We start from the raw sequence: 24,882 nt of genomic DNA on the forward strand, positions 1-24,882 counted from the left end.
AAAACCAAAAATATGATATCATACTACTTCTCTATCAAAAAGGCAATTAAGAATTTATTCAGACCTTTTCTTTCTGAACTCTATGTATGTGTTAAGAATTGAGAGCCAGGCCCAGAGACAGGAGTCCCTAGATTCAAATCTGGCCTCAGACACTTCCTAGCTGTATGATCCTTAGCAAGTCACTTAATCCCCAAAGCCTATCCCTTACTACTCTTCTACCTTGGAATGCACACACAGTATTGAGTCTAAGACAGAAGGTAAACATTAAAAAAAATTTAGGGACTGAGAACTTTTAACTTGGCTCTACAACCAAGAATCACCTACCCATCTAAATCGACTATATAATTCCAGGGGAAAGTATGGGCATTCAACAAGATAGAAGATTTCTAAGTATTTGCATGGAAAAGACCAGGACTAAATGGAAAGTTTGATATCCAACCACAAAAACCAAGAGAAACATGAAAAGGTAAATAATAAACAGAGGGGAAAGAAAGAAAACTCTTATTTTTAAATTTGCTTCTTTAAGGGCTTCAATAAGATCAAATTATTTGTATTCCTACATGAAGAAATGTTATGGGTAATTTTCAAAAACTGTATTCACAATTATAGTAAGTAGAAGAATTACTCATAGGGAGAGTTTGGAGTACTAAATGGTTTAAGATGATATGGTGGGGAGGGGAGAGGGGAGTAGAATAGTAGATGGCACCAAGAGAAACTTGAATAAATAAGAAAAATAGGATATTCTGTATCGCACAAAGAGGGCATGGCAAGGGGAGGGGACAAATACTATTATAAAAAGGAGAAGAAAAGAGCATTAAGAGGTAATATTTAAACCTTACTCTCAATGTAATTAACCCTGAGAGGGAAGAATAGCTATATCCATTGGGATATAGAATTCTATCTAGCCCTACAGAAAAAGTCAGAAGGGATAAACCAAGGGAAGCAGGGGAATGGAGAGGGGGGGAAAGGGAGGGGAGAAGAGGAGGGGAGGGAATTCATTAGACCTTAAAAATAAAAAGAGGGGAATAATAAGGGAGGGGGAAGAAAGGGAAGTAAACCAAGGGAGGGGACAAAGGGGACTGATTTAAAATAAAACACTGGTTTAAAAGGAAATATCATAAGAACAAAGGGTAGAACTAGGAGAGAATACCAAAATGTTGGGGAATACACAACTGATAATTATAACTCTGAATGTGAATGGGATGAACTTGCCCATAAAACGGAAGCAAATGGCAGAGTGGATTAGAAACCAAAATCCTACCATATGTTGTCTACAAGAAACACATATGAGGCAGGTGGACATACACAGGTTTAAGGTCAATGGCTGGAGCAAAGTTTTTTGGGCTTCAACTGAGAAAAAGAAGGCAGAAGTGGCGATCATGATTTCTGACAAAGCCAAAGCAAAAATAGATCGGATTAAAAGAGATGGGGAAGGTAATTACATCCTGATAAAAGGTAGCATAGACAATGAGGAAATAACAGTACTCAACATGTATGCACCAAATGGTATAGCATCCAAATTTCTAAAGGAGAAACTGGCAGAGCTCAAGAAGGAAATAGAAGGTAAAACTATACTAGTGGGAGATCTAAATATTCCTCTTTCATATCTAGATAAAGCAAATCAAAAAATAAATAAGAAAGAGATAAGAGAGGTGAATGAAATCCTAGAAAAATTAGATTTAATAGCTATGTGGAGAAAAATAAATAGGGACAAAAAGGAATACACCTTCTTTTCAGCTGCACATGGTACATTCACAAAGACTGACCATGTACTAGGGCATAGAAATATGGCAAACAAATGCAAAAGAGCAGAAATAATAAATGTAATCTTTTCATATCATAATGCAATAAAAATAATAATCAGTAAGGGCACATGGACAGGCAACTCAAAAACTAATTGGAAATTAAATAATATGATGCTCTAAAACCAGTTAGTTAAAGAACAAATCATAGAAACAATAATTTCATTGAAGAGAATGATAATGATGAGACATCCTACCAAAATCTGTGGGATGCAGCTAAGGCAGTACTCAGGAGGAAATTTATATCCTTGAGTGCATATATTAACAAATTAGAGAGGGCAAAGATCAATGAATTGGGCATGCAAATCAAAAAACTAGAAAGGGAACAAATTAAAAATCTCCAGTTACAGACTAAATTAGAGATTATAAAAATTAAAGTAGAAATCAATCAAATTGAAAGTAAAAGAACTATTGAATTAATAAACAAGACTAGAAGCTGGTACTTTGAAAAAAAACAAATAAAATTGGCAATATAATTAAAAAAGGAAAAAAGAAAACCAAATCATCAGTATCAAAGATGAAAAGGGAGACCTCACCTCTAATGAAGAAGAAATCAAGGCAACCATTAAAAACTATTTTGCCCAATTATATGGCAATAAATATAGCAATCTAGGTGATGTGGATGAATATTTACAAAGATATAAACTGCCTAGATTAACAGCAGAAGAAATATAATACTTAAATAATCCCGTATCAGAAATAGAAATCAAACAAGCCATCAAAGAACTCCCTAAGAAAAAATCCCCAGGACCAGATGGATTCACAAGTGAATTCTCAAAGAACAACTAACTCCAATACTATACAAACTATTTGCCATAATAAGCAAAGGAGTTCTACCAAACTCCTTTTATGACACAAATATGGTACTGATCCCAAAGCCAGGTAGAACAAAAACAAAGAAAGAAAACTACAGACCAATCTCCTTAATGAGTGTAGATGCAAAAATCTTAAACAGAATACTAGCAAAAAGACTCCTGCAAGTGATCACGAGGATTATTCATTATGAGCAGGTGGGATTTATACCAGGAATGCAAGGATGGTTCAACATCTGGAAAACCATTCACATAACTGACTATATCAACAAGCTAACAAATGAAAATCACATGATTATCTCAATAGATGCTGAAAAAGCCTTTGACAAAACACAACACCCAGTCCTACTGAAAACACTAGAAAGTATATGAATAGAAGGGCCTTTCCTAAAAATAATAAATGGTATATATTTAGGGGCAGCTGGGTAGTTCAGTGGATTGAGAGTCAGGCCTAGACATGGGACATCCTAGGTTTAAATCCAGCCTCAGACACTTCCCAGCTGTGTGACCCTGGGCAAGTCACTTGACCCCCATTGCCCACCCTTACCACTCTTCCACCAAGGAGTCAATACACAGAAGTCAAGGGTTTAAAGAAAAAGGTATATATCTAAAACCATCAACAAACATCATCTGCAATGGGGATAAGTTAGAAGCATTCCCAATAAGATCAGGCATGAAACAAGGATGCCCAGTATCACCTCTATTATTTAACATTGTACTAGAAACACTAGCAGTAGCAATTAGAGAAGAAAAAAGAAATTGAAGGTATTAAAATAGGCAATGAGGAGACCAAGCTATCATTCTTTGCAGATGATATGATGGTTTATTTAAAAGATCCTAGAGAATCAACTAAAAAGTTAGTGGAAATAATCAACAACTTTAGCAAAGTTGCAGGATACAAAATAAATGTACATAAATCATCAGTATTCCTATATATTTCCAACACATCACAGCAGCAAGAGCTAGAAAGAGAAATTCCATTTAAAATCACCCTAGACAATATAAAATACTTAGGAATCTATCTGCCAAGACAAACACAGGAATTATACGAACACAACTATGAAACCCTTTCCACACAAAACTAGATCTAAACAACTGGAAAAACACTGATTGCTCATGGGTAGGACTAGCTAACATAATAAAAATGACCATCCTACCCAAATTAATTTACCTATTTAGTGCTATACCTATCAAACTACCAAAAAACTTTTTTACTGAATTAGAAAAAAATATAACAAAGTTCATTTGGAAGAACAAAAGAACAAGACTATCAAGGGAAATAATGAAAAAACAATATGAAGGAAGGTGGCCTAGCAGTACCAGATCTTAAACTGTACTATAAAGCAGTAGTCATCAAAACAATATGGTACTGGAAAAGAGACAGAAGGGAGGATCAGTGGAACAGAGTAGGGGTAAGCAACCTCAGCAAGACAGAATATGATAAACCCAAAGAACCCAACTTTTGGGACATGAATCCACTATTTGACAAAAACTGCTGGGAAATTGGAAAACAATATGGGAGAGATTAGGTCTAGATCAACATCTCACACCCTATACCAAGATAAACTCAGAATGAGTGAATGACTTGAATATAAAGAAGGAAACTATAAGTGAATTAGGTGAACACAGAATAGTATACTTGTCAGATCTCTGGGAAAGGAAAGATTTTAAAACCAAGCAAGAGTTAGAAAAAATTACAAAATACAAAATAAATAATTTGATTAAATTAAATTAAAAAGGGTTTGTACAAACAGAAACAATGCAACCAAAATCAGAAGGGAAACAACAAACTGGGGGAAAATATGTATAACAAAAAACTCTGACAGGGGTCTAATTACTCAAATATACAAGGAGCTAAATCAATTGTATAAAAAATCAAGACATTCCCCAACTGATAAATGGTCAAGGGTCATGAAAAGGCAATTTTCAGATAAAGAAATCAAGATTATCAATAAGCACATGAGAAAGTGTTCTAAATCTCTAATAATTAGAGAAATGCAAATCAAAACAACTCTGAGGTACCACCTCACACCTAGAAGATTGTCTAAAATGACAGCAGGGGAGAGTAATGAATGCTGGAGGAGATGTGGCAAAATTGGACATTAATGCATTGTTGTACACTGATCCAACCATTCTGGATGGTGTGAGAGTCAGATTGCAGAGGGGAATTCTAGCTGCAGAGAAGGGGTCAGGCCACAGCTCAGAATTCCAGAGACTTCCCCCCCACCCCCCCAAAGAACTCTGAGAGAGGGGGAAGTTAGGGCGGTTAAAGGCAGTTGGGTCCTGGGTTTTGAGTAAGCAGGTCACTCTGCTTGCTGTGTCTTGGGTCCTGGGTTGCTCTTGGGGGCTTGAGGTTTGAATCTGAGCAAAGTCATTTTAGTTCCTAGCTGCCAACTTGTTTTCCCAGGATTTGACATTCAACTACCTCACAGTTACCTCTGTTTAGTTATTCAGATATAGGAGAAGATTATTTATAGGCTTAGAGAGCAGACTATCGATACAAGTTACCTTTCCCCTTGGGGGGAGAGGCTGCTTGGACATAACAGTTTGAGGGCTTCCCAGACCTTGTCAATCCTTATTTGATCTTCCTTCCTTCCCTTCCCCATGATTATTAAACCTTTAATCAATTGGGAGCAGTGCCTGGTTATATTTAGGGAGATACTCATAACTTCCTCTAGCTGAGTTCCTCTGACTGGTAACCCTGGTTTCTATCTCATCCTCAGAGTCTGTAAGCTTCAAAGACATCAAGCTTCTCCTATTCTCTCCTATTCAATCCTGTGGGGAAATAATTTAGAGAAAGTTATCATCTTTAGGAGTTCAGCCTTTCCCAACTTACTGTCCTGGCCCTGTAGTAACAAGTCTGTCCACCATTATCATACAGTAACTGATTTTCCAACTGCCTAGTGAGAGGGGAGAAGTGTAGGAACACTCAGCAAGATTCAGCCCCTCAGTTCATTCAAGCCTGTGTGTGTGTGCCCTCTCCATAGACCAAAGGATTAGTGAGGCTTGATTGCTACAGACCCCTGGCATCTTACAGCTTCCCAAATATAACAATGGCAATTTGGAACTATGCCTAAAGAGCGCTAAAAGACTGCCTGCTCTTTGATCCAGCCATACCATTGCTGGGTTTATACACCAAAGAGATCATAGGGAAAAATACTTGTACAAAAATATTTATAGCCACGCTTTTTGTGGTAACAAAAAACTGGAAAACAAGGGTATGCCCTTCAGTTGGAGAATGGCTGAACAAATTGTGGTATATGCTGGTTGATGGAATACTACTGTGCTCAAAGGAATAATAAACTGGAGGAATTCCATGTGAATTGGAATGATCTCCAGGAATTGATGCAGAGTGAAAGGAGCAGAGCCAGAAGAACATTGTACACAGAGACTGATACACTGTGGTAAAATTGAATGTAATGGACTTCTGTACTAGCAGTAATGCAATGATCCAGGACAGTTCTGAGAGATCTATGGAAAAGAATGCTATCCACATTCAGAGGAAGAACTACAGGAGTGGAAACACAGAAGAAAACCAATTGCTTGAACACATGGGTTGATACAGACATGATTTGGGATGTAGACTCTAATCAACCACCCTAGTGCAACTATCAATAATATGGAAATAGGTCTTGATAGATAACACATGTTAAAACCAGTGGAAATGTGCATTGGCTAAGGGGGTGGGGTAGGTGGTGGAGGGAAGAGTAAGAACATCAATCATGTAACCATGGAAAATTTTTCTAAAAAAAAAAAAATTCAAAGTCGTAAAAAAAAAAAAAGTAAGAAAAGTGAATTTCAATCTATATTCAAGTGATTCTTGGTTGAATCCTAGCTTTTTTGCCCTCTGGAATATCATACTCTAGGATGTCCAATCCTTCAATGTGGAAGGTACTAAGTGTTGTGTTATCTTGACTGTGGCTCCATAATAATTGAATTGTTTCTTTTTGGCTGCTTGCAATATTTTCTCCTTGGCCTGGATGTTTGAGAATTTGTCTATTCCTGGGAGATCCTTTTGGGATCTCTTTTAGGAAATGATTGCTGGATTCTTTCCATTTGTATTTTGTCCTCTGGTTCTAGAATATCAGTGCAGTTTTCCTTGATGATATCTCAGAAGATGATATGTAAACTCTTTTTTTGATCCTGTCTTGTAGATAGTCCAATAATTCTTAAATTATCTCTTCTGGATTTATTTTCCATGTCAGTTGTTTTCCCCAGGAGATATTTCACCTTTTCTTCTATTTTTTTTCATTCTTTTGACTTTGATTGTTTCTTGATGATGTCTCATGGACTCATCTGCCCAATTCTATGAGCTTTGGTATCACTTTTTCCATTTGGCTAATTCTACTTTGTAAAGAATTCTTTTCCTCAGAGAATTTTTGTCCCTCTGTAGTCAAAGGGTGAATTCTCTCTTTCAAGAAGCTTTTCTCTTCAATGCATTTTTTTCCATTTGGCCAATTCTGCTTTTTAAAGAGTTCTCTTCTTTGAATTTTTGTGCCTCTTTTACCAAATGGTCTAGTCTTTTTTTAAAAAATATTAATTTCTTCAGTATTTTTTGTGCCTCCTTTACCAAGGTATTGACTCTTTTTTCATGATTTTCCTGTATCACTATTATTTCTTTTCCCAATTTTTCTTCTACATATCTTATTTGATTTTTTAAATCCTTTTTGAGCTCCCTCCATTAATTATTTTCTGGACTTGAAAGAAAGAAATGTTTTCCTTAGAGGCTTTGGATGCAGCATTTTGACTTTGTTTTCTTCTAAGTTTGAGTCTACCCTGTCACCAAAATAACTTTCTATGTGAGTTTCTTTTTTTCTTTGCTCATTTTCCTTCTTTTTCCTTCTCTTTTTGTTTAAAAAAACTGTTAAATTAGGTTCTATAACTGTAGCGAAAGATACATTGTTCCAAAATTCAGTTTCTTTGGGCAGCTGCCTTCGAAGTTGGCACTGGGGATCTATCTGCTTTCAGTTCTTTCAAGGTAATAGGATGTAAGGAAAGATGTGTCTAATATTCTCCTGATGACTAGGGTCCCCTATACCCCTGCAAGTGCTGGTGTATACTGGAGCTCCTTCTCACTCTACAACCTGCTTCTGTGTCTGGGCAATGCGACAAGAGTTTTGCACACAGAGCAAAAAGGACACCTTCTGTGACTTCTTCACTTTCCAGATCAGAAGTCAATCTAGTTGTTTGGGAGTTAAGGAGGTTTTAGAGGGTCAAACTAGACTCTAATGTTTCCTCTCACTCCTCCATCTTGACTCTGTCTTCCCTAGTTTGATTTCTTAAGAACCTGCAAATGCTTGGTCTGATCTTTTCTTTCTGATTCCTTTTAAATTACTTTGCATATAATTTACTAAGCAATTAAAATTTGCTATTCATTCAGAAAAACTTATTTTACTTTCTTTTCTCCTGAAAACAAACTTTTCCTCAAAGATGTTTTCCTTAAGCTTCAAATGAGCCGAGTTGCAGTAAACTGCAAAACTTCAAAACTGCCTAAAAAGGTTTTTTTTCCATTTGAATGCCATAAGGAAAGAGATAAATAAGGAAAAGATGAATAGACTCAATCAATTTGAGACAAACTACATTGAGAAATTAAGTTTAGAAGGGAAATTTGGACGGGATTATAGAGAGATTTCATTGTATGCTAAAACGTTTGTATTTTATCAAGGATCAAAAGAAAATATGTGTTAAGTTCTTGTTTGTAAAACATATAAATAATATACATATTACATAAGAAATGTGAAGTACTTTATTTCTTTTGCATCATTTATAGGTCTGGTATTCATAATGATATGGATGTACAGGCTTCCCCTAGACACCCCCAAACCTCAGATTGTGTCTCAGGTATATAAAAGTACTCATTTTTCCATTCATTACTACAGTGCTAAGGGAAGGTGAAGAAGAAGATCCCCCTGGCCTCTTCCCTCATTCTTGAGGAGCACAGATAGGCACCTCCCAGCTTGCTCCAGATAAGCATCTATTTTATATTCCAGATATCTGATTATCCTCTAAACTGAACAGTTCACCCTTTTTGACTTTGAGGCATAAGATATAACCACATGACCCATCTCAGATTCCAGAGACCCAATAGCATGCCACCATCATCCTATATCTAGTTACTGTTGCTGAAAGATTATATAAAGCCTGGGACACATCTCCTCTAGAAAGCAGCATTCCACCCACTCTGCCTCCCTCAGCCATCCCATTTGACTTAACCATTTGACTTACATTCAACTTAATAAATCTCTTTTATTTTTAAGCTAGCTATTAGAGTCTGCCATTTTTGACAAGGTCATCCTGCCCAGATTCAGGGTTTTTCCTTAAAGCTATCCCACAGCAATAATTGAACATAGTAATTGTTCTGTAAATATTCGAAAGAGTGAGAAAGCATTAAGTACTTGCTTTGTGTAGGGGGTACAAAAGCAAAAACAGTCCATGCCCTCAAAAAGCTTACGTTCAAAAGAATAGAGATCATTTACAAAGTGATAGCCGGTATGGTAGGGAAATAAATTAACACAACCCAGGAAGAATAATAGCCACTGATTTGAGTTCAGTGTTCTAGAACAAAAGGTGGAGGTGTGGAGGAAGTACATGTGCACACCAAGTGGCAACTTAGTTATTGATGGGTTAAATTTATGTTTAAAATAATAAAGAAAATTTAAATATCTATCTCCATAGTGGCAGAAAACCAACTCTTCTCTGGTTTCTCAAATAGAAACTTACTCTTCCTTTCATTCATTTTATGGGTTCTTGAGTGACAGAATTAAACATTTTGTGATGCCTGAGTATGATTATATAGCAAACAACAGGAAATAGAAATCATCACCAAAATCCTGGTTAGTCTTATTCTAATTAAAAGGTTTTCCTTTTTTTTTATTGTGTTAAATTAAAAAGGATTTGCACAAACAAAACCAATGCAACCTAGATTAGAAGTAAAACAGAAATCTAGGAGAAAATTTTTATAGCAAATGTCTCTGATAAAGGCCTCATTTCTTAAAAATATAGAGAACTAAATCAAATTTATAAGAAATCAAGAATACTCCCAATTGATAAATGGTCAAAAGATATGACTAGGTCAGTAATGGGCAAACTTTTTAAAGAGGGAGCCAAAGGAAAGGAAATGCTTATCTGTCAGTCTGTTTCTAAGGCAACTCTTTCGAAGTGTCATTGTATCCTACTCACTGTATTCGACAGATTAGGAATAATGTCGAGCAGCCGGCTAGAACATTTGAGGGGGCTGCATCTGGCCCTCGGGCCATAGTTTGCCCATCACTGGCCTATACTAAGCTTACATATAGTTGGAGAGGGCTGGAGAGTTGGGATTCTCACTGCATTTGTACATAGTACTCCAAGGTAACACAGGAATCAGGATAAAATCCTTGTACAGCTCGTTAAGTCCACAAAGGCTCTAGGAAGTAAAGGCAGAGCATTCTGCTGTCCACCAGTAGTTGGTCTGAACCTTATCTCTACCTAGGCTGAGAGAGTGGATAGATGGTTTCTTCTTTGTAATCCCAACTTCTTAGCTCCTTAGATACTCAGCAAAGCTTGACCACACCGCACACCCTCCTACTCCAAGCTTGGCCAAGAGAAACTCTCCTCTCTTTCAAAACCCTGGCTTCATTCCATGATGGAATGTCCATGCAGCCAGTTCAAGGTTTCTTCAAGCTGTCAGCAGTTTCTGCCTTATCTTACATCTATACCTATACTATAATTTCCCTTTAACAGTATGTGTATGTGTGAGTGTGTGTCTTCTTCTACAACATGACCAATATGAAAATGTTTTGCATGATCACCCCCAAAATTTTTTCATTTTATAAATCTAGATATCCAGTGTCAAGCTAGAAATTCTGGATCTATAAACAAAAATGTCAGAATGAATACCCTTATTAATTTTGAAATAGAAATATCTTCCACCTCCTAGTAGTTAGTATTTATAACCTAGTGGTTAGTATTTATACTCATGTAAAGAAAGATGGAAAGTTTGCTTTACTAGCTTGGAAATTGGATTTCTTTACATTGCACCTTTTCTGAAGCAAATGTAAGAATTGACTTTCAGAACATGAACAGCTCTTCTAGGTTTAAGATGGCTTAGTTAAAGTGAAAATAGCGTTTAGCAGCATGCTATATATCTGGACAATACTCCTAATCTTAGGCAGTTAAGCAGATAGAATACTGGACCTGGAATCTGGAAGATATGAATTCAGATATTACCTTACTAGTTGTGTAACTAGTGTGTAAGCCACCTAACTTCTGTTTGTCCCAATTTCCTCATCTGCAAAATGGGGGCTATAATAGTAGAACCCACCTCACAAAATTGTTATGAAGATAGCATGAAGTAATATTCACAAATACTTATTTGGCAAACCTTAAAGGACTATATAAATGTTAGGTATGATTATCATCATAATTATTTTAACTACCATTTGAATATCTGTTACATCTCAATTTCAACAGGTCCAGAATGGGAAGGACCCTATATTCAAACTCACAGATTTCCTTTGAGAGCAACACTATCCACTCAGTCATTTCTCCCCACTGTTACCTGGTAACTCTAAATCCTAATTCCCTTCTTCCTGCTCACAAAATCACAATGCTAGTTTCGGTCCATGCTTTAACTACTGTAATAATGTTTTCATTGTTCTTGTCTCTAGTCTCTCCTTTCCAAGCCACATAGCTGCAAATATAATCTTATTGAGGCTCAGATCTGAACATATTACTCTTCTAATCAAAAATCTTTGAAGGTCCCCAATTACCTCTAGGATAAGATACAAAAAAATCCTGAGCCTGACTTTTTTTTTTTTTAACCCTTGTACTTCGGTGTATTGTCTCATAGGTGGAAGAGTGGTAAGGGTGGGCAACGGGGGTCAAGTGACTTGCCCAGGGTCACACAGCTGGGAAGTGGCTGAGGCCGGGTTTGAACCTAGGACCTCCTGTCTCTAGGCCTGACTCTCACTCCACTGAGCTACCCAGCTGCCCGTGAGCCTGACTTTTAAAGCTCTTCATGCTCTGGCAACTAACACACCTATCTCTATTTCACATTACTTCGTAGACACTCTTCCAACCAAACTTGCCAACTAACTTTCCCAGCTTGGCAAACTATCCTGTTTCAGTGCCTTTGCCTATCCACACTTGGCTTTGGAATGAGAATACCTGGCTTCAAATTCTGGGCAGAATAAGTGGAAAGAAAAATATAGCGAGAGGGAGAATTCAGGAGTAGACGCAAAAATTCCTCCAGGTTAACTTTATGTCTAAATTAGAGAAAAGAGCTCCCCAGTCATTCATTTCCAGAATTGGACACAGCCCCAAGCGGCGGGAGGGAGAAAAAACCGAGGTGTTTCTGTGAGAGATCCGGAAATGACGGAATTTCTCCAGGTTTAGCTTGGATTGGTGGACCGCTTTGCAATCATCGTTTTGTCGGTATCTAAGGTGACCTGTGGCTTTCCTTGCTTCTTGTCGCCTACTTTTTGGAACCGAAACCTCTAATCCCTAGCTCTACGAGCTTGCGGTGAGTCGGTCGCGTAACGACTAGGGGCAGGTGTGTGGAGGAGCTCCTTTCCATCTCCTCTCAGCTCCGCCTGCACAAAGGGTTGTAAACCCAGGAAGAGCTGGGTTTATGGGTGGTGTCCATTTCTGGGGCTTTCGCTAAGGCTCTGGCCCCGCCTCCCTTCCTTTTGCAGCACCTACTGTGGACAAGGCCCAGCTGTGGTCCCCGGGTCGGGATTCCTCTACGTTGGCCCCTCTAGACACCGTGGAGTAGAACCTCTCTAGACTTCTGGGCACTGAAGACCGGGGGCGGTGTCAGGGACATCCCTCTGTGAGGGGATTGCTCCCTTTAATAGGGCAAAAGGGATTTTAGCTCCTCTGAGATCCAGGTCTTGCTTTTTGTTCCTCCTTTGTTTTATTCTCCTCAAGCTTGGCAACCCTACTCTACTACGTGGCGTCTTTCAATGTCCACCCCTGGCTCCGCTTTCCCTTTCTCTGCCCTCGTAGTTTCTCTTCTAGGCCCTCCTGGCAGATGGGGAGAAAAGAAACAAAAAAGGTCTTCAACTGAGTGGACATAAAGCGCGCTTAGCATAGGAGAAAGTGGGATTAAGCTATAGAGAGGCAAATTCAAAAATCAAGGAACTGTTTACCTTATTGGAGTAAAAATTTTGGATTTGTAAGATTTTATTATATCCTAGTCATTCCCCCAATTTTTTGTTATTGTTTAGTGGCTTTCTTCGTGACCCCATTTGAGGTTTCTTTGGCAAAGATAGTGTAGTGATTTGCCATTTCCTTCTCCAGGTCATTTTACAAAAGAGGAACCGGAGGCAAACAGGATTAAGGGATTTGCCCAGGGTCACACAGGTAGTAAATGTATGAGGCCAGATCAGAACTCAAGAAGAGGAGTCTTTCTGACTGCTGCTGGTGCTCTATCCACTGCACCATGAAGCGACCCATTTTTCCAATAGAGTATTGTAAAACATAGAGGACTTAGAATGAGAGGATCTAGGTACTGGTTCTACTACAAACTTGCTGTGACCGTTTGCAAATCATTTCCCCTTTACTGAACTGTTTTCTTATCTATAAAACGTAGGGGTGGACTTGGATGATCCCTCACATACCTTTCCTGGCTAACTTTCTGTGACCTTCAACAAGTCCCCACTTTTTCTAATTGTTTAGGTATTCATTGATCTCTTCCAATAGAAATTACTTTCATTTAGTAAAATTCTGCTTTATGTTTATTAGCATGTCTCTAAGTTTGTAGTAACTTTTGTTATTCCATGTTAAACTATTTCTTATATCTCAGGAGTATCCTCAAAGAAGAACAGAAAACGATCACCCTAAATTATAGACCTTAGCACCAACTGTAGTGGTCCATCTTTTCTGTACATATTTAGAATGGCTACACCCCTTAACTCTGAGGCTCTGAAAAAGCAGGGGGATCTTTTTATAGTGAAAGAGGAAGCACATTACTGGGAACAAGAATCGAGTTTGCAACACAACCACAGCACAAGCGAGGTTTTCCGGCAGCATTTCAGGCAGCTCTGCTATCAGGAAACACCTGGACCTCGTGAAGCTCTAACTCGTCTTCGTGAACTTTGCCATCAGTGGCTGAGACCAGAGATGCACACGAAAGAACAGATTTTGGAGCTCTTGGTATTAGAGCAGTTCTTAACTATCTTGCCCAAGGATCTGCAGACCTGGGTACAGGATCATCATCCTGAGAATGGAGAGGAGGCAGTAACTGTCCTGGAAGATTTGGAAAGAGAAATTGATGAACCAGCATCCCAGGTAGGAAAGGGGAAGGTTTGATTTGTTTGGGGGTGAATAGAGTCCAGACTAAAGGAAATATGAAATATGTTTGAAGGAACCTAGAAAAGAGAATATAGGGAAAAGGTGATCTTGCCAGATATGTAAAGGACATATGTAAATATGGAAGAGAGATTAGATTAGTTCTATATGTCCCCATGTGTGCTGCACTAGGACCATCAGGAAAAAGTTATAAAAAAGCAAATTTAATGAAGATAAGATTAAAAAGGAAACAATTAGCTGGGTGGGAAACCCTGCAACAAATTTCTCTGATGAGGATATCATTTCTACGATTTATAAGTAACTGATTCAAATTTATAAGAAAAAGAGCTACCCTCCAGTTGGTGGTCTATAAACAAATGGGTCTCAAGGGAAGAAAACTATACTATAGTCATGTGAAAAAATATAGCAAGAAAAATGCAACTTAAAGCAATGCATAAATTTCAACTCCTACCCTTCCCGGTGGCAAAGATGACAAAAAAGGAAAATGATAAATGTTGAAGAGCTATGGGAGGGAAAGACACATTGATGCACTCTTGGTGAACCTGTGAATGGGTATAACCATTTTGAAAGCAATTTGGAATTATTCACAAAAACTTACAAAACAATGCTTGCCTTTTGAACCCAGTTATATCACTGCTTAGGCTTATACCCAAAATAGATTAAAGATTAATTAAAGATCTGTTACAACCCCCCCCAAAAAAAAACTGGAAACTAAGACAATAATCATCAATGAGATATGACTGAATAAATTGTATCATATGAATGTGGCAAAGTACTATTGTACTATAAGAAATGAGGAAATAGATATTTTAGATCCAGGTAAAGTACATTAACTGAGAACCAGACTGGTTAAGTTAAAAATTAAATGCTGATAGAAAATATTACATTGATACAGCAGCTGTAAATTGTTTTTTAGAAAACAAGATGGAAAGATACATTAAAAGCTATAAAGTTGTTCATGCTTTTTATCCTAGGGATCCCTAAGTTTATGGTCCCTAGGATTAGGCCCTGAGGGCATTATTAAGAGGGTTAAAAAATCTGTGTGTGTATGAAAATATTCCTGGAAGCTTTGTTCGTAATGTTAAAATAATTGGAAATAACACAAATGCAATAATTGGGAGAAATAGCTGAATAGATAGTGATATTTGATTATAATGGATCGTGTTCTGTTTTAGAAATGACAAATTGAAAATATAAAGAAAAGAGAAATAGATGAGATAAAAAGAGAATAATGTGATGACATAAAATACAAAACCAAGAGAAAAAGTATAAAAATAAAACAAATACAAAGGAACTTAAAAGCAGAGGATATTTATATTAGCACACATATAATTTACATATTTTTAAACAATGTGGAGTTTGAGGTATTGCACATTTATTTTTGCATTTGTTTATATGAAGTGTTTTGTGGTGGTGGTTACTAAATGTGAGAATTTATTTTTCATATACTGTATTAATTCCCATATATTGGGGGGGATTACTTTCTATTCCTCTGTCTGGGATCTGAGTCTGAGATACCATCTAGTCTATTCTTTTTGCATTTTCTTTCTTAAAAATCCAAAGGAATTGGACTAACAGAATTTGTTTAATAATTGAACAGGACAAGGGTTCTTTTCCTGTGTAGTGTTTCTCATGATGTCAATATGGGAAGGAGTGGATAGGCTGATGGACCATCTCTTAATTAGCTATCAGCAACTAAAGTTCTCTTAGGATGGTCAAGGGAGGTGCTAAACAGTGAGCTTCTAAAAATCCATTTATCAAGCTGCCTTATCCAGGTCAGGTTATGAGACAACCATGGACACCTTTATCACTTCACCAGTTATGATACTGGCCTAACCAATAAACCTGATATAATCAATAAGCTTATATTCTTATCCAAAAATCAGTCTCTCAATATAATTTTAATTGTAGCAGTATATAATTTTTAAAATTGAGAAAAAAACCTAGATGCTTTAAAAAGGCATGGCAAGACTTTTGTGAATGGCTGCATTGTGAAGAAAGGAGAAACAGAAGAACAATGTATACTATAATATCAGTATTTTTATGTTAACAATTTTGAGAACTTGTAAAAAAACAAAGAAATAAACAGAACCAAGAGAACAATTTATATAACACTCTAAAAGCAACTTTTAAAGCTGAAAGAATGAAGATCAATACAACGACCATTCATGATTTCAGAGGACCTCTGATTAACATGTTATCCATTAGAGATATATGACAGATTTAGGGTATAGAATGAAATAAGTATAGTTACATCTATAATAATTTGTATACTATTCATTAAGGTAATTGTTTTGCTTGATAATGCATATTTGTTACAAGAAATTTGTTTTTCTCTTTTTTCGATGGAATGGGGATAAGAGAGATAAAATATATACATATTTTTTAATTTTTTGTTAATCTTTTAAAATTTATATTTTTGTTCATTAAAAAATTAAATTGTGGGGATGGTATAGATGTAAAATGTTGCCTTTATTTTTAGATAAGGTCTCTAGTTTTATTTAACCAATTTACTTTATGATAAGAGACCTCTTACAAAGTGATCAGTAAATGTTTGTAAAATAAAAATAAAACATGTCATAACTTTTTTCTTAAAGTTATAAAAAGGAAGATTTCAGTTTAGAAAGGACTTCCTTTTTCATTTATTTGGAGATGAAATGGGATAACTTTGTGAGATTATTTTCTCTGTAACTGAATGTGTTCAAGCAGGAATTGGATCACCCTGTAAGAACTGTTTTAGAAGAACGTCTAGTGATAGAAGTTAAGATTGGAGTTCAGAAGTAGTTCCTGTCATGATTATTTGTGTTATTGTAGCAATGGAATAATCCATTGACATAACAGATCTGTTCATGGATTAGATTAATTGAAGCCATTGTCACTTTCTGCCACTTTTCCTTAGTGCCTTTTAGTATTGAATAAGGTACTCATTACTTTTTAGTACCTCACATATATATGGGTATCGTTTACAAAGTACTTTTCTCAAAACAGCCTTGTGAGATATATAGTAATTATTATTGTGTTGGTTATATAGATCAGAAACCTGAGGCCCAAAGAGGTGACTCCCAAATCTACTTTACCATTTTTCCTTGGTCCCTAGGAAATATTTCTTTTGTTCTTTTTCTCTGAGGTTTTAGTTCAAACTCTTAAGTGATATCCTCACAAATCAACTCTGTTTTATTGTCTGTAGGGTCCAGCCCATGTACATAGACAGGAAATGCTCTTGGAAGAGATGGCACCTAAGGGAACATCAAGAACATCAACTGAGTCATTAAGTATCCATCTCAATCCCAGGAAGACTCAGCTGAAATGGAAATCCTGGGAACTCTATCCATTACAAGAGAATGGTAATAAGCAAAATTCTTTTGGGTTAGGAGGGAAGAGGTAGGATAACTAGTTAATCATAAAAAGTACATGTCATTTTTACAGGTAGTTAAAATTTACCCTGCTTACCTCTGTTTTCTGTCACTGTGGAAGGGACTCCAGCTACTTATACCATCTGCAAGATGATAGGGAGACAGAAGTGAGAGATGTAAAAAGTATTAGTTCATCAAGAATACATTAGAGGTCTGTGTGCTTGTTTAAAATATTATTTCTTTGTTATCTGGCTATGTTTATATGTGCCCTACTTCTTCCTGTTCTTTAAAATTTGGAGGCGAGATTATTTCCATTCTTAGAAGTCATAGAATTACATTTCAATACTCCATGAGGATTAAAAGCTATCATCTGAATAAACAGGACTTGGGGTAAACAAAAATGGATTGAACATTCCTTGTCCTTTTATATAATTTTTCTTTTTTTTTAACATTTAATAATTTTTATTTTTTAGAAAAGTTAACATGGTTACATGATTCATGCTCTTACTTTCCCCTTCACCCCCCACACACACCAACCCCCCCATAGCCAATGCGCATTTCCACTGGTTTTAACATGTGTCATTGATCAAGACCTATTTCCAAATTGTTGATAGTTGCATTGGTGTGGTAGTTTCGAGTCTACATCCCCAATCATGTCCACCTCAACCCATGTGTTCAAGCAGTTGTATAATTTTTCTAAAGATAAAAACATAAATAATATTCCTTTAAATTTCCTTGATAAGTAGGCTTTTTTTGTGTGTTAGGCTGACAACTCCAGTTAGAATAGACAAGATCTCTATGACCTTTTTTATAGGTCCATCTGTCAAAAACACTAATTGAAAGCTCGAACTTGTTAGATATCATAATCAAGCAAAATTTAAATATTAGTTCCAGTTCTTTCTTCATTTCATATCCCCTATTGTTTCTGATAAGCCTAACACTTCAGCATGACTCCTGACCATTCAGGATACCCACTCAGAACTACAAAATTTGAGAACTGGAAGGGATCTTAGCAACATTTTATCCAGCTTAAGCAACATACCAGACAGGTTTCATCTAGCCCAGTTTAAAATTTTCCCAATGATTGGAGATATAATGCCACTGGACTTCACTTGCCTGTGCTATTCCATCAAACTCCAAGCACCCAATCTGGCCACCTACAGTTCCACAGGGATTGTCTTGCTCCAACCTAGGTACTTTCCATGCACCCCTCTCTGCTTCTCATTCTACTTTCCAGCCACACAGAGTGAGTTCCTGGTGCTATGGGACCACTCCACCTGAGGTCAAAGCTTTGTGACTGATGATGACCTACTAGTTTCTCAATGATTAATATACTTCATATACCCTCTTTCTCAGTGATTCTGAACCCCTGAGTGCCATTTTAAAAATCTTGTTCTCCACCCCCACTAACTGCTTCCTTATTCCCCTACCCCTCAGCCTGACCCTCCCACCAAAACTACCCAACCCTTCTACTGTGCTCCAGGTAAACAAACTAGATTTTATCTAAAAACTTTTCCTTTCTTCCTAACTCTTATCTTACACTCACTGAAACTAGCTCCCTCCTAAACACAGAACTTCCCTGGCTACTCATTCCAGAATTGGGTGAACTTTTGCTCATACTTATCTATGGTAGAGGAATTGTATTACTCCTTGTTCTCCCTTGCCCCTTCCAGTCTCTCTCTTTATCACCATCACTAAGTAATTTTTCTTCCTTAGAGGTTCATTCAATCCATAGGTGTCACCTAATCAATAGCTTGTTTTCTATAGATCTCTAGGACATTTTCACTTCCATAATGTGTTCAGTACCTGACTCAAAAAATGTCCTTTCTACTTCTTGCCCTCATAGTAGGTGACTTCAACATACAAATGATACTTCCTTAAATTCCCTAATCTCTCAATTCTTCAACTTAATCATTTGTCCATTCCTCCATTCCACCACAGATACACACAAAAATTCCCTTGATTCCTTTGATCTTGTCATTAACCATAATGTTTCATATACATGAGTATGAACTCTGTAATTCCTTTATCTGATCTGTTGTTATTTCAGTCCTCCCTCTGCCTTGCAATCCAGAACTTGTTCACCCATCCCTCTACTCCCCAGCTCTTTCTTAAGCCATTACTCTTTCATTGGCTATCTTCCTTTCTCCACCTTGACCTTGGTGAATCAGTCTAACTCTTCAGTGTCCTTTTCTCTTGTATCCCTCACCCTTTTATCCTATATAAGATCTTACCTTGCCAAATCTTGAATTATTCCTGTCATCTTGTGCCTTTACTCCATTGAGAAGAATGAGTACATGCAACTGTACAAAGCTAAAACAAACAAACAAAAAGCTTTAAAACCATGCTTTGTCTGCTACGAATTTGTTTCATAATCTGTACTGAAAGGCAATCTCTTTTCACTTCTCTAATTAGATCACTATCCAACTTAACATAGCACTTTTTATAAACCTTTTTGTTCCTCCTCCTCAAACTCTCCCCCACCCTCTCAGCTGAGAAACTTATATGTCAATGAAAAAATAGAGGTAATTTTCAAAGAGCTCCCTTTTCTCCCCTGTTCCTCCTCTCATGTTATTCAAGACATGACTTTGATGCTTTCTGCTACTCTCTTCTCCCTGTTTCACATGAAGAGGTGGCTCTATACATACACAAGAGATCTCCTTCCATTCTTTCTTCAGCAGATTGTTTCCTCTACCATCCCTATTCATAAATCTTTAATCACTCTCTGTCGGCTGCTTCCCTACTACATATAAATATGCTCATGTTTCCCTTGTCCTTAAACTATCCCTGCTGACTACCATCTTATATCTCTGATGCATTTCTTAATGCCTTGAAGTCTGGCTTCATATTCCATTACTAAACTGAAATCTCTTGTGTTCATGGTTGCCCATGGTCACTTAATTGCTGATTGTATTGGCTTTTTCTTGGTTCTCATTCTTCTTGACTTCTTTGCAGCATCTAACACTGTTAACTCATTCTTCCTCTTCTCACATGAGTTTTGGGACATTGCCATTTCCTATCCCTCTAACTATGAAATGCTCTCCTAGGTTTTTGGTATATATCCAGATACAGTTTGACCCAGGTTTAACTTAGACCTGGGCTTGAATTGAAATGAGATATTGTTTTGCTTTTAAATTTGATTTATTATTTTTTAATTAAATCTATCTTCTCTTTATACTCTCCCATAATCCCATATTGAAAAAGAAACAGAAATCCCTCCTAACAAATATGCATAGTTAAGCAAAAATAAATTTCCTTCTTGACCATTCTTGTTAAAAATGTTATATCTTAAGTATTTTTTAATGTTTATATGTGCCCTGATACTTACCCTTTTGAAATTGGTTAAACTCTTTGAGAGTAGACACAATGGGTAGAGTAACAGGCTGGGAGTCAGGAAGATTTATCTTTGTGAGTTCGAATCTGGCCTCATAAATTTACCAGCTATCTGACCCTGGGCAAATCATTTAACCCTGTTTGCCTCAGTTTCTTCATCTGTAAAATGATCTGGAAAATGGCAAACCACTCCAGTATCTTTACCATGAAGACCTCAAATGGAATCACAAAAAGTTGGACATGACTGAAATAACTTAAGAACCACAACAAACTCCTTGAGAAGCCTATCTACAATTGGTGCCTCCACTTATTTTCTATTACTTTTTTTAATTCCTTGCAATTTGGCTTCTGACCTAATCATTCAAATGAAATTTCTCCAAAGTTAACTAAGGATACTATTTGCCAAAGTTACTGATTGTCAAATTAAATGGCTTTTTTTCTCAATTCTTGTCCTTCTCTACCTCCACAGTCTTTGACATTGTATTACTCTCTTCTCTGATACTCTCTTATCTCTAGGTTTTTATGACACTGGTCTTTCCTATCTGTCTGACTTACCTTAGTTCTGTCTTCATCTTATCATGCTCACTAATTGTGGGAGTCCCCCAAAGTTCTGGGCCCTCTTCACTTCTCCATATGTACTATTTTACTTGATGATCACTTCAGCTCTCATGGATTCAATTATCATCTGGGCAAATGGCTCAGATCTACATGTTGGCTTAAATCTCTTTCCTTACTCAAGTCTTACATTTCTAACTAAACCTGTAAGATATCTCATAATGGATGTTTCATTGACACTTTAAACTTAACAAATTCAAAACTGAATTAATTTTACTTCTCCCCAAATCTTACCCTTTTTCAGACTTCCCTATTATTCTTACCTCCTGTCTTAGAATTGATACTAAATATTAATTCCAGAGAAGAAGAGCAGTAAGGGCTAGGCAGTTACCAAAGGTCACACAACTAGGAAGTATCTGAATTCAGATTTGAACCCAGGACCTCTTGGCTATACGCCTGGCTCTATCCACTGAGCCAGCTAGCTACTAGATAATACTACTATCCTCCTGGTCACCAGGCTTGCAACCTAGATATCAACCTTGACTCCTCATTCAATCTCACCTCTCCCACACACACACACTGCTATATCAGATCATTTGTCAAGTCTTGTCTTTTCTTTCTTCATAACATCTTCTGGATATTTTCTGAAGCTCTAGCCACCATGATGCATGTCATTACCATCTCATACTTAGGCTATTGCATTTCATTTTACCGTTTATACTGGTTATGCATGCTTGGAATACATTCCTTCCTCATCTCTGCCTCCTAACTTTCCTAGCTTCCTTCAAGTCTCAGTTAAAGTTCCACTTTCTGAAAGAAACCTTTCTCAGCTCACCTTAATCTTACTATCTTCCCTCTGAGACTACCCCCAGTTTTCCTATGTATATCTTGTTTGTTTGATCAAGTTGAAAAAATATCTCAATATGCACCCTGAGTTTATCCCTTCTCTATTAAGAGATGGGTAGCATGTTTCATCATTAGCCCTTTGGAATTGTGATGGGTCATTATGTTCATTAGATTTCTTAGGTCCTTCACAGTTTATCTTGATAATGTTGCTATTGTATAAACCATTGATGAGCAAAATTTTTAAAGAGAGGGCCAAAGGAAAGGAAATGTTCATTTGTCAGTCTGTTTCTAAGGCAACTCTTTTTTTTTTTTTTTAAACTCTTGTACTTCGGTGTATTGTCTCATAGGTGGAATATTGGTAAGGGTGGGCAAGTGACTTGCCCAGGGTCACACAGCTGGGAAGTGGCTGAGGCCGGGTTTGAACCTAGGACCCCCTGTCTCTAGGCCTCACTCTCACTCCACTGAGCTACCCAGCTGCCCCTCTAAGGCAACTCTTTTGAAGTTTCATTGTATTGTATCCTACTCATTGTGTTCATCAGATTAGGAATAATGTCACTGCAGCCCATATTAGGAATAATGTCGTGCAGGCAATAGAACATTTCAGGGGGCTGCATCTGGCCCCCTGTTTGCCCATAACTGGTATAAACAGTTCTGGTTCTACTCATTTCATTTGATTCATATACTTGTTTGTATGTAAGTCTTCCAGATTTTTCTGAAATAATCTTGCTTATTTTTGGAGCTCAAGATTATTTCATTACAATCATAGTTTGTTCAGGAGTTTCTTGATTGATATGCACTTTCTTCATTTCCAATTTTTTTGTTACCATATAAAGAGACACTCTAAATATTTTTGCACATACTGATATTTGTGCATACAAAACATTTTTCTCTAAATTCTATGTGGTTACGGGCCTAGAATCATATCCTTTTGAATCAAAGCATATGCACAGTGAGTAATTTTTAAAAATATTTTTATTTTTCCCCAATTACACACAATTTTTAACATTCTTTTTTTCAGAATTTGAGTTCCAAATTCTCTCTCTCTCTCCTCTCCTCCATTTCTGAGATAGCAGGCAATTTGATATAGGTTATACATGTACAGTCATACAAAACGTATTTCCATGTTAGTCATATTGTGAAAGAAAACACAGACCAAAAAGTAAAAAATAATATGCTTCAATCTGCATTCAGACTCCATCAGTTCTTTCTTTGGAGATAGATAGCTTTTTCAGCATGAGTCTTTTGGAATTTGGAATCTTTTTATTTCTGAGAATAGCTAAGTCATTCACAATTACAATATTGCTATTATTATACTATCTTACAATATTGCTATTACTGTATACAATGTTCTTCTGATTCATTTCACTTTGCATCAGTTCATGTATGCCTTTCCAGGTTTTTCTGAAGTCATCCTGTTCATCATTTCTTATAGCACAGTAGTATTCCATTATTATCATATACTGCAACTAGTTCAGCCATTCCCCAATTGATGATCATGCCCTCAATTTCCAATTCTTAACCACCACAAAAAAAGTTGCTACAAATATTTTTGTGTATATAGGTCCTTTTCCTTTTTTTTTTTTTTTGATTCATTGTGAACCCTTCTTTTAAGTTACTTTCTATTAACATAAGAGTAACAGGAGACTTTTGCAAAATTTATTTTTTCAGATGATGAAACCAAGACTGAAAATGTGGGATTGATTCAAAAGGAAGAAACTTCTAAAGACATGGAATCACTAAGGGACATATATGGCAGACTCAGTGGGCATATTTCCTGGGATCCTATATTCAGACAAGCTTTTGAACCTGAGGGCAGATTAGAATGGCAACAGGAAAACCTTGAAGGGAAAAGACGACACAAATGTGATGAATGTGGAAAAGGTTTCAGTCATAGCTCAGACCTTAGTAAACATAAGAGAACTCACACTGGGGAGAAGCCCTATAAATGTGATGAGTGTGGAAAAGCTTTTATTCAGCGCTCACATCTCATTGGACATCAGAGAGTCCACACTGGAGTAAAACCTTATAAATGTAAAGAATGTGGGAAAGATTTCAGTGGTCGAACAGGCCTTGTTCAACATCAGAGAATCCACACTGGAGAGAAACCCTATGAATGTGATGAGTGTGGGAGACCCTTCCGTGTGAGTTCAGCACTTATTCGACATCAACGAATCCACACAAACAAGTTCTATTGATGAAAATCACAAAAACCTTCATTAGTAGCTCAAGCTAGACATATAAGATCAAAACAAGAGAAAATCTATGACTGTCCTATGGGGGGAAAGATCAGTAGCCATTGAAACTTTATCTAGAAAAAGAAAATCCACCGGAATATTTTTGTTTGTTTTATTTGCCAGATCAGTTTTGGGGAGGAGAAGGGGGTAAGAAATGGGGACCAGGGAAAATTATGTTTTTTAAAGGCCTACATTGTCCTTAAATCTGTTTTAGAGAAAGCTGTTTACCTCACAATGTTTTCTGGAATGAATGGCTATGGAGACTAATACTCCTGCATCATTCCACCTTCTCTCCCAAATTCCTTCAATCTTGACTCCAGTGGTAAGTCAAAATGTGACTTTAGCCAAGTCATCTTCTGTGCCTCCGTTTCCCTTTATTTAAAATGTGGAAGTTAATCCTTGCACTATTAATTCACAGGCATGATGTGAGAATAAACTCATACTCGATAGAAAGTGCTTTGAAATTGTTTTAATTTCTATAATAATACTAGTAGTTATCACTACTATTCTCATATTTAGTTGTATAATGCTTAAAACTTTATTCTTATTATATTTCATATCCAAATGGATTTGACCTCTTTGTGGGAAAGTTGTCTTTGGGCACTGGGAAAAGAAGTCTAAACTGAGAAAGATAGTAGGCAGAAATGGTAGTTAG

General features: G+C 36.8%; 1 protein-coding gene across 2 annotated transcripts; it reads left to right on the forward strand.

Moving 5' to 3' along the window:
* The first annotated feature begins 12,037 nt into the window (after positions 1–12,037).
* Positions 12,038–24,325, forward strand: LOC123244971 (zinc finger and SCAN domain-containing protein 16-like). Of its 2 annotated transcripts, none has more exons than XM_044673649.1 (4): positions 12,038–12,116; positions 13,401–13,885; positions 17,094–17,250; positions 23,662–24,325. In XM_044673649.1, exons 2-4 carry the CDS (start codon positions 13,493–13,495, stop codon positions 24,186–24,188), a joined length of 1,077 nt encoding a protein of 358 aa, XP_044529584.1. In that variant the 5' UTR covers positions 12,038–12,116; positions 13,401–13,492; the 3' UTR covers positions 24,189–24,325. The 2 variants fall into 2 exon arrangements, with proteins under 2 accessions (XP_044529584.1, XP_044529586.1); XM_044673651.1 differs by having other exon boundaries at positions 12,103–12,116; positions 13,492–13,885.
* Positions 24,326–24,882: the final 557 nt, after the last annotated feature.

Source organism: Gracilinanus agilis, chromosome 4 (genome assembly GCF_016433145.1).
Source record: "Gracilinanus agilis isolate LMUSP501 chromosome 4, AgileGrace, whole genome shotgun sequence".
In the NCBI taxonomy this organism is placed as follows: Eukaryota; Metazoa; Chordata; class Mammalia; order Didelphimorphia; family Didelphidae; genus Gracilinanus; species Gracilinanus agilis.